Genomic DNA, 14,962 nt, shown 5'->3' on the forward strand with positions numbered 1-14,962 from the left:
ATACCGTTTTAAAAGAGAAGCAGCCATATTTTTTCTTGGTTTTCTGGCAAATCCATTTAGTATAGGGATTTCAACTATGAACCCCTCTAAGGACTGGCATTAATGGGCATGCCTTCTCTGTAAAATGCTGCAGGTTCTGTCAGTGACACAAAAATAATGGCAAACAATAATAAATTATCCAACGTGGCATGAATCATATTAACATATTACAGACTTTGGCAATACTTTCTACCTGTTAGACACATGCTCCCCAAAGGTATTTTTTTCCTTTTGGTTTTGTGCTTTGTCTGTGATTTTTACTTATACTATCAATCCATATTCCTAGCCTAGATTACTAATCACTCATAGCAACCCAGCCTGGCATTTCCATGCTCTTTTCTACTGGGTGCCATAGTCACACCGTATTTTTCCATGTAATAATGTGCTCTATTGAAGTCTGTAATTACCGTCATAATTAAATTTGTGTGTAAAAATACTAACCCATGTCAAAGAAGTGACATTTTATAAAATTTGTGTCAGAATCCACATGTACTGTGTACAATTTTATTTTAACGTTATAACTTGCTGAATTTTATCTATCTTATGGCTAACACATTATTTACATTAGTGTTGTATATTTATAACCATTACAAAGGAGTTTATGGCTCAAAGGATGTTTAGTTTGGCAGTGCCCAAGTCATCACTATACTTCTTACTTCCCAGGCACACTTGTCACAGGAGTGATGGCCGGCTCAGCCACTTACTTGCTGCAGTGATGTCCCGCCTCAATTTTTTTTTATAATTGCCCAATAACTAATATATATATGAGATGAGCGAACCTCGAGTCGATCCGAACCCGAACTTTCGGCATTTGATTAGCGGGGGCTGCTGAACTTGGATAAAGCCCTAAGGCTATCTGGAAATCATGGATATAGTCATTGGCTGTATCTATGTTTTCCAGACAACCTTAGAGCTTTATCCAAGTTCTGCAGCCACCGCTAATCAAATACCGAATGTTCGGGTTCGGATCGATTCGAACCCGATTCACTCATCTCTAATGTATATATATATATATATATATTTTTTATTTTTTTTTTTTAAATAACCCCTTTAAGGTAGTGAAGGGCATTTGTCGTAAAATAAAGTCCCAGTCAGACATCTTTTATTTCACATCCCCAACTGATTTAAAATGTTTTCATAGATTTAGAGGATGAATGGCAGATATGGAAATAGGTGGTTTAATCTCATGAATCACATTTTCCGTGCTGTTTATGGGGTCAGCACCTCTTATGATCTCACTCACTGCCACTCGCCCCCTGTGATATCATCACCCATTTCAACCACTCTACAAGTTGTTTTTAATTTCTCTACCGCAGAGAATTACCTTTTTGCTATTTTCTTCAAACTGATGGGATCCCCTTTAAATTACTAACTTGAACTACATGGTCTCACATATTAATGAGGCTATGTCCCCACTATTTAGACATGGCTTTAAAAAAAAAAAAATAAAGTCACACTTTCTTCTTTGAATCACGTGGCCAGCCAGGGATGGTTATGCTGCTTACCTGGAATAGAGATGGCTCCAGGATGCACAATGTAAAGAAGACAGGCTGGAAGAGGCAGTGTGATACTTTGGGCACTGTTTAGCTGTGGATGCTTGGGGCCTAGCATTCATATGCATGTTACTTTGACACCTACTATCTACAAAGATATTGTTACCTAAATATAAAAACCAAGTAGACCCCTGCTGTTTATTACAGTCCGTGACCTTTTAGCAGGATAACGCCCCTGCCATACTGCAAAAATTGTTCAGGAATGGTTTGATGAACATGGTTGAGATGTTAACTTGGCCTTCAAATTCCCCAGACCTAAATCTGATTGGGCATCTTGCGGAGCCAAGGCCTCATTGGGTCATCGCTCTTCTGGAGGTATGGGTGATCTCTACATCATTATGTTTAATTGTTATTGCTGATCGGTCTACTGCATAGCAAATTTCTAGCAAATACTTAAACCTAGTGTGATCCTGTCACTTAAGCACAAGTATACACAATTCCTTTTACTCTTATTTTTTCCCTTTTTATTTTAGCAATCCATTTGCTTGTGAGGCATGTGTTCTTTTTGTCTTATGCAATTGCTCACTGTTCTTATCCTCTAACAGCAATGGAAAATTTTGTTCAGAGAGTAGGATGTGAAAATAGCACCAAAAAACTGCAATATTTTTTCTTTTCCTTTAACTAAAAAAAATTACAACAAACACTGGGAATGTATGGTTGTAGCACAGTTACAGCAAAAACAGCTACAAGATTTGGCTTTGCAGCTCTTTTTTATGCTAAAACTGCGCCACGATAACAAAACAGGCCCATTGTGCTTACAACACGTTAAATAGAAAAACACCACACGTTCAGTTCAAGGTTTCACAGGCTTCGGGGCGAGCATGGTTACATTGTTACTAGAAAGTATGTGATGGGAAAGGGATTTTTTCGGGTTTAGGAAGAGGCTACAGTCTTCTATTCATCTTGTTTCCGTTTTGGTTTCTTTGGATTTCTAGATCGGCTCTTTGCTTTGCAGAGAGGACAGATGGGTGCATTGCGATGGATCTGCTGGTGACAAGACAAGCAGGCCTGGGAAAATAAAATACAGGTTTTTAAAAATTGATTTTTTTTCTATGTATCCAGTCCCTACCAGTCACCACCTTGCTATACAGTAAGCTGCAAACTTCACCTACTGTCCAGCCCAATGTGTTGCAACTATGTACATTTACAGCACTCAATTGTCAAGTATGCAGAACTAGCAATAGACAAGAGCTGATGTGGTCTCTCATAGGTTCATATTGTAACATCACAAGGTTGAAAAGACTATTCTCCAGCAGTGCTGACTTAGAGGAAGGAGCCTAGAAACTACCCACTTCTTAAAAGTAACAAAGTTCTAGCTAGACTTTAAGTATGGCTTGAAAAAATGAATAAATAACTCCCTATCCTTAGCAATCTGGTACTCACAAAGTAAGTGGCGTCAGCTCACAGTAAGTAAGATCAGTGGGCTGCCTGCAATCACGAACTATGTACTACAATGTCTAGCACTGATGTGTGTAAGGAGTCTTAGGAGTTGCAATTAAACATATTCCTACTTAACATCAGATGTAAAATTGATCTTTGTAATGGTGGAACTTCTCTTCCTGCACACACCTTTCCCTCTGTAGCTTTGCATCATATATTGCTTTCAGTGGTTAGGAAAACAGGACGACACAATTACCTTCATGGGAGGCGGCTGCTGGCGGAATGTAGCTGTCTGTCTGGTATCCTGCTTTCTGGCTACTTGGAGCTGTTGGGCAGCTGCAGCTGCTGCCGCCAGGGATTCTGGTATAGGTGGTTCTTGGGGCTCCGTCTGCCACTCAGCTTTCTGCTTTTCAAAGTAGCTACAACAAAAAGAGAAGTGTTATATTTAAATCCAGCATTTTAAATAACCGCACTGTAGAACAACAACTATTGTTTACGTCTACTGATCTTTAACAACTGCCTATAAAAACGTGTTCTGTTATAGCTAAGCAGAATGTCAGGAGCTATTTCCACAGAATAAAGGAGAAGTGTGAGATTGTGGGGACCTGACCGCTTGGCCCCCCACTATCTCTGTAACGGAGCGGTGGAGTAGCGATCTCTGACAGCTCCATAGAAAATTACTGTAAACCACGGAATGAAATGCTCTACCAAAAGCTTCTCCCAGCTCATTTCCAGATTGGTGGGGGTCCCAACAGTAAGAATCAAACTGATCAAAACTATCGACATAGCCCAGTGACATGTCCAATGACAGCAGCCATTTAAAAGTGACATTCTACAGAGCGCTGTTGTTGGTGGTCGATAACCTGAGAACAAGCACTGTACTACAGGCTCCTGTGAATCAAATCAGTAGGGGTAGTTAAAGAGTTTTTCCATCTTCCACAGGACAGGGGACAAGTAAGAAGAGGTACTTAAGAAAGATTCAACCCTGTTCAATCCCAACCCATAATCTAAGCTTGTTTGCAATTTCCATTACATGAATTGTGCCATTTGCAGCACATCCTGACTTACACCTTGAAACTGCAGAAAATCCTCACTTCCTGGTCCACTCTTTCTGCCCCTGTGTCTTCCCCCTCCCTTTTAAAACCAAAGTCACATGACCTCTGTCTCTTCTGTGGAAAGCTGTAAAAACTAATCGGTAACCCTGCCCACCACATCACACAGTGATCACCTGGCCAAGGGCAGGGAAACAACAGAACAGTGACAGCCTCCTGAGCAGTATAGAGGGAAGGAAACATTGTTTCAGCTCTCTCTCTCTCTCTCTCTCTCTCTCTTTCTATTCTATCTATGTAGATGGATGGATAGATAGATAGATTTTGCTTACAGTGTAAAGCAGTAGCAGATTGAGCCATTGATGGGCAGATACTACAAGATGAGCCAGATGCTTGGCAGTTGGCTCTAAGGTGCAATGCATGCTGGGAAATTAAGTTTCCCAGCCAGCGCCATCTTGGATATGCACCAGCTCTTTGAAAAACTTTTAACTCAGGTAAGGCGGCAGCTATAAAGACAGGAGATGGCTAAAAATACTGACATGGCTCTTGGTCAGTAAGACCAGCTAGGTTTAGGAGCTTTTCACTTTGCAGTTCTTGGGTGGAATACCCCTTTAAAGTAAGCTTGACTTCTCCAAGTAGGCATGCATGTGATTATTAGGCCCCGCCTGCAGTTAATGGGATTGACCAAATTCAGCTAAAAAAAAAAATTGACAGCACAGAGAAATGTTATAGAGTCAGAGTTGAGAAGATCTAGAGCGCATAGACGGGGTAATCTAAGGTAGACAAGGTAGCGTCATTGTAAAATTATTAACCTATTTGCTGACAGACAAACTGACTATACCAGCAACTATTCTGAATATAGAAGAAAGTTTAACTGTTCCTTTATTTATTTCATGTTATACAATTAGCCCAACTTATATAGAAGTACAAAACATTCCAGGTATATAGATACAATATATACTACTTACTCCAGAGACAGCTTTTCCTCCTCTTCACAGAGGTCTGGCAGCCTCTGCAGCCCAAGAGTCATTCTCAGGGCATCTACGTGCTCCTTTAGAGGTTTGTATTCTTCATGCAAGCGTCTAGTGGACTCCAGCAATTTGTTCAAGTCATTCTCAGACTGCTTGATGGTGTTCTCCATCTGCAATACAGAACAAGAAGTTCAGCATGCTTGTTTTTAACTATGCTAATTACTGGTGGCCACATTTACAACAAATAAGCACTTTAAGTTTGTGTAATAAGTCACTAGACGCAGATGAGTGAGATGTACTCACATCCTCATACTCACCTGCATTGTGATGCTAACAGCACTGCTGTAGGTCAGAGGAGGCCTGCACCCTAAACAGCACTGGTTGTTGGGGGGGAATAGGTTTAGGTCAGTATTTTTTTCCTGCAGCACTTACTGTGTGATTAGGTACCAAGGAGGCACTTATTGTAATATTATTATTAGGTACCAAGGAGGCACTTATTGTAATATTATTATTATTATTATTATTATTATTATTATTATTATTAAGTACCAAGGAGGCACTTATTGTGTACTTTAACTGTGTTGGGAGCAATAATACTGTATATGCCAAAGGAGACACTGCTAATATTTAGAGGCACTAATGGGGCACTATTATTATGTTGATGCTTCTATCATTTGGAACACTGCTTTATTGGGGATGACTATAGTAAAGAGGGCACAGGGGGCTGCAGACACATAACAACAGAATTGTAGGTTTGTGCAAAGTGTGGAGCCAAAGACATCTGCACAGGAAAGACATTGTGGTGGTCCAGAGAAGAGAAGAAAAATGTATAGTAGATTTTATACAGTAACAGTGTGTGGTCATAAAGTAGTGATAAAACCTAGTCATGTGGTAGTAAAGTGTGGCTATGGGATGTCCACATTATAATATTTTTTCATTAAAAACACCCCCTACAAGAAAATCCTTTCTACGTCTTTGACTACATGTTGTGTCTGTTCTCCTCTTCCCTTTGACTATGAAGGAAAATAAATGTGGCATGTAACAGTCAGTTAACTTTTGCGACCAATGCACACAGTCAAAAAGCCTCCACTATTGCCAGTCCTTAGCAAAATGCCCTGAAAATATTAATTCCATAATGGCACATGATAGCATTCTTGTAAATGTTATGTTTATCAATAAGACGTCTGAATAAATGATGTTGGATCATTGAGGTAAATGAAGCAAAGGTTTGTAAATTGCTGTAACAATTACAACAAATCTTCACCGTGGGGATAATGTCACAAACCATTATGTTACTCTGACATTTAACCAGCAATTTAAATTCTGCTATGGATGACTGGAGCGTAAGCGGAAGGCTCTAGAAATAGAGATCTCATATAAAAGAATTTCTACTACCCCTTCCTATGGACATATACAATACATATTGTTGTATATCTGTAATTCACTTAAAGAGAGTATTTTCTTCTAAAATAAAAAGTTTCTGTAAAGTTTCACAGTAGAGCATAACTATGCTTGCCTATATCAAGGGGCAAGGAGCCAGATACGTGCTATGTATATACTATATAGATAACACTGCCTGCAGCTTATTCATTTACTAACCTTGAAATATAGTGAACTGAACATTATATATATATATATATATATATATATATATATATATATATATATATATATATAGTCACTGTCACTGTCTAACATGGCACACATTTTACCTAAGTCAATAGTACAATTCTGTAACATATCTCATCAGAGAAATATGCTTCTTTCTTCACTCATCAGGGTTCTCTCTTCTGCTCAAATTCACTCCCCACCCCAACTCATCATTTACTCTAAAAGAAACGAAAAAACTATCAGCTAGCTGAGGAATCAGGTCACTTGCTGCATATAGAAGTCTATGGGGAGGGGGGAGAGAGATGAGTGAGGAGTGGCTGTAGAGAGGAAAAGGCGAAGAGACTACAGGAGCTTATACAGAGTATTAGATTTTACACAGAGCTGGATTTACAGCTTTCAATGCCTAGGCCCGTTTTATAATTTCCTCCATTCTGCTGCTTATGAGGGCAAGAGATAAAGAGGAGCAGGAACCCTGCGTGTGTGTAGGGAATAGGACACATTTTAGCAGCTAGTCTCTAACCACTAGCTCAGGGACAAATGAAAATTACAGATGGAGCCTGCAGACAAAAAAAAAAGCCATATACAAGTTATATATTGGCCAGCAGGTACACTAGGGACACTATCAGCAGGTTACACCTATCCAACCTGCTGATTTCTCTTTATAGTCCACGGAATGCTGTGGATGAAAGGTAAGTCTCTTGCCTTCATCCTCAGCGCAGTTTCTGAGGATTTACCAGTTACATCCACAGGCCAATTGGGTGCTTTGGAGCACTGGGGGAAGGGCTACTGTCCCCAGAGCACCAATTCGGCCCATCTGGAGGCTGGCCTACTCTGCTGATATTCATTAGGATGGTAGTCCCACCCTCAGTGCCCCAAAGCGCCCGATTACCCTGTGGCTATAACTGCTAAATCCACAGAAACGGTGCTGAACGTAAGAGACTTTACTTTCATCCTCAGAGTCCAGTGCACAAAAAGGACATATCAGCATGGTTAGATTAGTCTAACCTGCCGATATCGGATATGTCTATACTTAACGCAAGCCTGTTATTACCATTCCGATGGGCATAGGGAGGCGAAGGAATACAGAGGACTGATTTTGTGCTCTTTGATTCCGCCTATTAGTTACACTGCACTATATTTTATACCCTTTGGATTACTAGTACAATACACCTTTCTCTGTAGTATTCTGCCCTTACATAGGTAAGCATACTTAGATGACAGATCAACAGTGAGAAGTTAAATAACCTCTTTTATTTATTAGAAAAATTAGTCATAAGGATTATACTCAACAATTAATCTAAACTTTTCTTGGAAAGAACAGGACTGTGTAAACACATGTATTACCCAAGGACTATTGATTCAGGGAGCGCCCTCAGTATTAACCAAAGGAATCTGCAGGCTTATGGCCTTTCCACTATAATAACTTAATGATCTCTTTTTGCCATTTCCTTGCTATAAATGTTTGTCACAAAGAAAATAATGTGTCATAGATTACTGATACATTAGCATGGTTACCAGAGTGCACTCTACACTTGTAATTTCTATGGTAAACTTTTTTTAATTCATCCTTATGCATGGACTTAAAAGGAGACGACAGGTCATTAATAAAACGTGACAGCCTGCAGGGGGGAATTTGATCAGGAACTTACCTCTCCCCGTGTCCATGGTAAGTGGCAGGACCGGCCTCTGGACCCCTGCCAGAAATCATTCCCCGCCCCCCCCCCCCCCCCCCCCCCCGAGTTGTGATGACGTCATACCTGTTCCAGCTGATGGACAGGCAACTCTGCCAATCAGTGACTGGAGTGGCGCCCCGCCCCAGTCAATGACTGGCTGAGCAGCCAGTCCATCAGCCAGGTCGTGGCAAGTCAGCGAAGCCCGGGAGAGGTCCCAAGGCCGGTCCCACCACTCACCGCGGGCACGGGGAAAAGGTAAGTTCCTACTCCTGGTCAAACTCCCCCAGCCTCTGCAGACTCCCACATTTTATTAATGGCCGGACCTCTGCAATATTTACAAGTTTACAATATGTAGTGATATCCTTTTTTGACAGGGGTCTAAAATATGGAGTGTGAGTCCAACAACAGACAGCAAAGTTTGTCAACTGTGCAAAAAAGCTTTATATCGTGGAGAGTTGGATGATTGTATTTCCTTGTAAATCTTTATGTATACATATGTAAGGACGTATAAAGCACAGTACATACCACATTGATATCAGCATGTATAAGCCTCAGCTCTTCTACATGCGCCATTTTCTCCTGAAGTAGGAGGTCCATTTCTTGCTTATACTCCTTCAGGTGCCTTTCCTCTGATTCCAAGGACTCAAACTCTGCCTTGAGACGAGCCTTTATCTTTTCCATCTGAAGAGTCTTGTTCCTAGAGCAGACAATATTGTTGAAATTATCTTAGAAAGCAACAGGTCTCAAAAACAGATCCCTATAATGTTTATTTAACCCAATGGCAACATGGAGAAAGCTGTAACCTAAGACAAATGATCCTGATGCATGGGATTACAGGTTAGGACACATGGGATTAGGTTGAAGATGCGTGGAGAAATGGAATCCTTGGGAAAACAACTGGTATAAGGGAAGCACCAGTTGCCCAGTAGATCAAAAACAGGGACTCGGGTCAAAAAGTTGATGCAGTTTTAAATATTTATCTATGGCGAAACTGTCTGTGTGTTTCAGGGAAATAACTTCTCCCTTCATCAGGTTCATACATCTGCCAGGATGAGATGAAAGTGTAGAAAAGCACACACAACTACCAAAAGAACATGATTTCTATGGTACCCATTACCCACTACCCACAATTACTCATTTTTAACTTTTGGGACCATAGAAAATCTAAGGGCTTTCACCAAGTCCAGGCTATGAAAGGATAAACCAGGAAAGGAATATTATTTGTGACATACTTGTAAGGTTTGCATGGTTACACAACGCTGTAGTAATTCTACCACATGCTGTTACTGTTAGAGATGGCAGAATGAGAAGAAGGAAGGTGAACTGCACATAAAGAACACAGGCATCTATATGCAGCTGTCCAAACATATCTGGCTCAAGTGTAAGCCGCACACAGAATACATACTGTATATACAGTCTTGTTACAGTTTGCATAGTTTAGAAGTTTAATGGCAATTAAAATAGAAATAAAATGTCTTGAAAAAAGTGCTAAAAAGTAAACACATTCATTTGTACTCCAGGCAGAACATTAGTTTCAGATGGAGTGTGAGAGTTATATTACTTTGATTTCTTGGGAATGAAACAACTTACATGTAAGGCCTCATTCGCACTTTACTGAACACTACAGTAAAGATAGTGATCCATTCCGCAACTGCGGATCCGCACTAGAACCTGTCCCTTTTTTTTCTCAGCGCAGATCATGGCTCCGTATGTATTGGTCCTATGGCCTGTCCGCAATTGTGTAATTTCTACTGATCTTCCATTGCCACAATATTGACCCATCACAGTAAAGCTGGCATTCCCCAAAATAATCTATAGCTGACACTTTGTATCACCATGCAGTGTTTCACCTTACTCCAGAGTCTGATGCTGAATATACATATTGGGGGAGATTTATCAAACATGGTGTAAAGTGAAACTGGCTCAGTTGCCCCTAGCAACCAATCAGATTCCACCTCTCATTTTCCGAAGGGTCTGTAAGAAATAAAAAGTGGAATCTGATTGGTTGCTAGGGGCAACTGGGCCTGTTTCACTTTACACCATGTTTGATAAATCTCCCCCATTATCTTTATAATAAAACAAATTTACTTTATAATATAGCTTTAAATATAATAATATATTCAGTATAAGATGTCAAAATATGACACTTACAAAACTGATTTACAGAGGGAAACCATGGATAAAGTTCACTCAGCATACATAACCCTATTACAGGCTTTGTTTCAGCCCCATCCCCTGCAGATATGTCCGTTTCAGTCTTGGATCTCATTTACATTACAGACTATGGACTGAAGCAGACAGCAGCCTGTAATGTGCTGATGTATTAGCAGGAAAGCTCTGTTTGAAGTCGCCTGCAGCCTTGTATGTTGTTTTAAGATTATTTTGACAGCTATATGGCACGTTTCCACAATGGCCTACTTTACATTCCTTTTAGTAGTTACATTGTCCGGAAGTCATAGATTCCACTAATGTCCTGTCCTATATTGTTCAGTTGTGATCGCTCAATTAAAATAATTTGCGGTGTTTTTGATGTCTGATTTGTAGAGGTTCTCTATTATATTTTTTTAGATCATAATAATATATTAAAGGGGGTTATTGCAAATTGTCGCAATTCTTAGATTTGGCCAGAAACACAGATGCACAAAAAGTTGCATCAAAATTACAAAGGACATTGATGAATTTTGCCATATTCAAATCATTAATAATCCTTCTTATGCATTTAAAAAAATAGAGTTGCTCTTTTTGATGGTGCTCTTAAAGGGATTTTCTTGCCATAAAACCTTGATAAAAGACAGTATGTTGTTTTTATTTCACTCGCTCCCTCCCCGGACATAGCATAAAAAGGGGTTCTGGCCGGAAAACACCCTTAAGGGAATCAGTCACTGGGTTTATGCCTTAAATGAGGGCAGCATAAACTAGTGACAGATCGGTGTATTACTTACATCATTTTGTTCAGACATTCTCCTAATATGCAGGAGAATGGGATTCTTGCAACACCACTCCCCCTGCCCTCCAGCTGCTGATTGACAGGTGACTGCCTATACACAGCATGGATAGATAACTGCCAATAAGCAGCTGGTGGGTGGAGTTTTCTGCTTCACAATACTGAGGACTACTGGGCTCATGCACATAATGTAGAGGACTACTTATGGTCCATGTTATTTAGGAGGATATCTCCGAATCAGCTGCACAGAACAATGTAAGTGATACATCATTCTGTTCAGCTTTTCTGTCACTAGTTTATGCTACCCTTAGATAGGACAGCTTAATCCTACTGACAGAGTCTTTTTAAGCAAATATAACATGTAAGTCTTTAGTAGACAGATCCAACTGTAAGGGTGCTTATTAGAGACGAGCGAACCTCGAGCATGCTTGAGTCCATCCGAATCCGATAGTTCGGCATTTGATTAGCAGTGGCTGCTGAAGTTGGATAAAGCCCTAAGGCTATGTGGAAAACATGGATATAGTCATTGGCCGTATCCATGTTCTCCAGACAACCTTAGAGCTTTATCCAACTTCAGCAGCCCCAGCTAATCAAATGTCGAACGATCGGGTTCGGATGGACTTGAGCATGCTCGAGGTTCGCTCATCTCTAGTGCTTATACAAATATTTATCTGACAGATTTTTGAAGACAAAGCCAGGAATGGATTTGAGAAGAGGAGAAATCTCAGTCTTTCCTTTATGACCTGTTCTCTGATTAAAAACTGTTTCTGGCTTTGGCTTCAAAAATCTGTCAGATAAATCTCTGTGTGGCAGCGCTATGCTTTGGGGTAAACGGAAGCCAGAAACCTGGGAGAACCCATTTTAGACAAAACAGCCCTTAAAGGGACTCTGTCACCTCCAGACCACTCATTAAACTTACATGGGCACTGTCATTTTAAAAAAACCTTTGATCGAGAACGAGCGGGGAGAAGACTGCAGCCACACGGTCCACTCTCCACTCTGAGTTATGGAGAGCATCTTTTTTCTAACTCAGAGTGGGGAGAGGATGCGCTGCTGCTGCGGTCCTCTCCCTGCTCTTGTTCCTGATCGGTACCAGTCTGAACACTCAGACACGGACCGATCAAAACTTTTGACAGGTCTCTATGTTGTATCAAAAGTTTTTTTTAATACGACAGGTACATGTTAATTTATAGTGGATGTGATGTTAAATCTGTAATCTTAGGGTGCATTTACACAGAAAGACTATTTGACATTATCTACCTAAGATTTGAAGCCAACTCCAAAAACAGACTATAAACAGAGATCAGGTCAGAAAGGAAAGCCTGAGATTTTTCCTCTTTTCAAATCCATTCCTGGCTTTGGCTTCAAATCTTTGGCAGGTAATCTGTCAGATAATCTTTCTGTGAAATTCTTATCATATTCTTTCTACATACTTGCCTTCCTTTGCTATTAGGCCCACAAATGAAGGAGGCTAAGTAGTCCTCTCCATTATATTCTTGAGCTAAGTAACGCAAAAGAGTAGAAAGCTGAACATTTGGAATCAGCATCTTTTATCCTATTAATAGATGATTTTAGTTCAAAGGTGTCATAATTTTCATTGTGTTTGTTTTTCAGAAGTGATATTAGAGATGTAAAGGGGCCTCAATGGAGGGAAAAGGAAATGTGAACACCCCACTTTAGTGCTTTTAAAGGAATGAAAGCCATACTGTGAATGACTGCTCAACAATGAGTTTTTTAAGAATTTGTCTACAAATGCAGATTCTATAGTGTTTGCTGCCCAGTATGGTTTTCCATGAAAGCAGTCCTATAAACATTTTGTCATGTGAACATAGCCCAATAGTAAATAAGAGAAATGCTGTGCATACAAACCTATATATGAATTTATCTGTGGAAAGGCTAAACCTAGGATTCTGAGGAGAAAGGATTCCTGTTGCCTCCAGCACAGCCATGGTAATAGGGCAGTGAATACTAAGCAGTGAAACCAGATGCATTTAGAGCATCTCCCATTGTCCACAGATGCAGTGACTCCTGACTCTCATAGGAAAGGCTTCTAGCCATTGTGTATGTACAACAGACAATTAAAAGCCAATGAAAGGGGTGAGAATCCCTTGACCGGCTACATTGTGACATCAGTGAATATACTCCCCCACCGCTCTAAGCAAGAATTAACCCCTTTACTTGAAGTGAATTAGCCCTCTAATTCAATTATCATACACTACATTTTTTTCCTATATACTACATTATGGTGAGATATGTATATCTCCTGCAAACGACTGACTATATTGGAGCAAATTACATTTTCTAACGTTTGTCAACCAGCTGTGTTACCATTTCCCAGAGCTAGAGAGTGTATATTATTAGGCTTCTGCCTTATCCTATGGCAAGCGATCGCTGACTATATTTATCTGGTTTTCCTTAATGTATATGATTGCATAAATGAACCTAGCATCGTGATAATATATAAACCGGCTGGTCATCGGTGCTTTCGAAAATAATTTACAATAATTTACAAGCCTTCCTTCCTAGCAAAATAAATTCTTCTTTTTGTCCTATGGGGTTTAACAATCTATTTATAGGGAACGGTCACACGCTGTTGATTGGCTTAACAGTTTCCCAATCACCTTCAATAGCAAAGTCAAAATCTGCAGCAAATCAGCCATGTGTGAACATACCCTATAATCAGTCATCAAATACTAGAAGTATTATTTACGTCGGGATAATCTCTGGTCCATTCCCACATAACCATAGATATTGTGAATGTAAGCGACAAGCTCTATATAAAAACCCAATGTTATCTACTTTTAGAGTAATATTTTGCTAAATAAGGCCTAGTATATTATGAGATTAACCGTGGATGAGACTAAATATTATTTGCTTAAACACGGTGCACAATGTTGCAGGATGGCGCAATCTGATCACATATTTACTACTAAAAATATAAATACAAAATTAAATGAAAAATGCCGGCGATGTGATGGAGCTAAGAAGCCCATGTATACGTGGTGGTGATGCCTGGCATCCTGGATGTGTAGGTGCACTCTTCTTTACCTGCTCCTTTCCCTGGGCAGAGATGAGAACAATGTGCCGGAGTGCTCTTACCTGATCTCCTTGATGCTCTCCAGCTTACACATGATCTCCTGCTCATCGCCCATGCTCAGCGCTCTACAACACTACTGTCCACTGAAATGTAGAATGAAATCCGGCAAAACAATACAATGGATAGAAATGTAAGCACAGGCTGCGATCCAGCAAAGTGACGCTCCCTGGCGCTGCCGGGAAATGCAGTCCGCGCCGAGGTCTCTCTGCAGCCCGTGTGAGCTACAGGGACTACATCTCCCACAAGACACCGCGCGCCTCTTCTCCCTTCACTTCCTGCTGCCTCCCAGCGTTGTGCACAACGTCCCAGTGTTAATCAATGTGCTGGAGCTAATGATGTGCAGGGGCTGACAGGAGGGAATCAGTCCTCCTAATGAGGGTGGATGGGGCTGCTGCGGGGAGTGTTATGTCCTCAGCCATGCCTCACTGCGCCCCCCATTCATCAATGGCTTATTACTGGGAAGGGGAGACATGGCAGGGCTAGGGCTATTAGAGGAGTGGAGGTGGCTTACTGATAGCATACAGTCATGTGTCCTACAGGGGATAAGAGCCTTACATACATACAAGGCAATCAATATAATATAAAATGGCCCTATGTGTCACATATATGACCGGACCATGGAACCGACAGGAGGTTTATTGTTAG

The 14,962-nt window shown here is 40.5% G+C and overlaps 1 protein-coding gene across 3 annotated transcripts; it reads right to left on the reverse strand.

Moving 5' to 3' along the window:
• Positions 1 to 1,047: 1,047 nt before the first annotated feature.
• ZC4H2 (zinc finger C4H2-type containing) lies at positions 1,048 to 14,550 on the reverse strand. Of its 3 annotated transcripts, none has more exons than XM_069986205.1 (5): positions 11,219 to 11,308; positions 8,802 to 8,973; positions 4,990 to 5,162; positions 3,229 to 3,391; positions 1,048 to 2,600 (listed from the first exon to the last, which is right to left on the reverse strand). In XM_069986205.1, exons 1-5 carry the CDS (start codon positions 11,221 to 11,223, stop codon positions 2,487 to 2,489), a joined length of 627 nt encoding a protein of 208 aa, XP_069842306.1. In that variant the 5' UTR covers positions 11,224 to 11,308; the 3' UTR covers positions 1,048 to 2,486. The 3 variants fall into 3 exon arrangements, with proteins under 3 accessions (XP_069842306.1, XP_069842305.1, XP_069842304.1); XM_069986204.1 differs by lacking the exon at positions 11,219 to 11,308 and adding an exon at positions 9,867 to 10,136; XM_069986203.1 differs by lacking the exon at positions 11,219 to 11,308 and adding an exon at positions 14,320 to 14,550 and having other exon boundaries at positions 1,049 to 2,600.
• Positions 14,551 to 14,962: the final 412 nt, after the last annotated feature.

Source organism: Dendropsophus ebraccatus, chromosome 10 (genome assembly GCF_027789765.1).
Source record: "Dendropsophus ebraccatus isolate aDenEbr1 chromosome 10, aDenEbr1.pat, whole genome shotgun sequence".
NCBI lineage: Eukaryota > Metazoa > Chordata > Amphibia > Anura > Hylidae > Dendropsophus > Dendropsophus ebraccatus.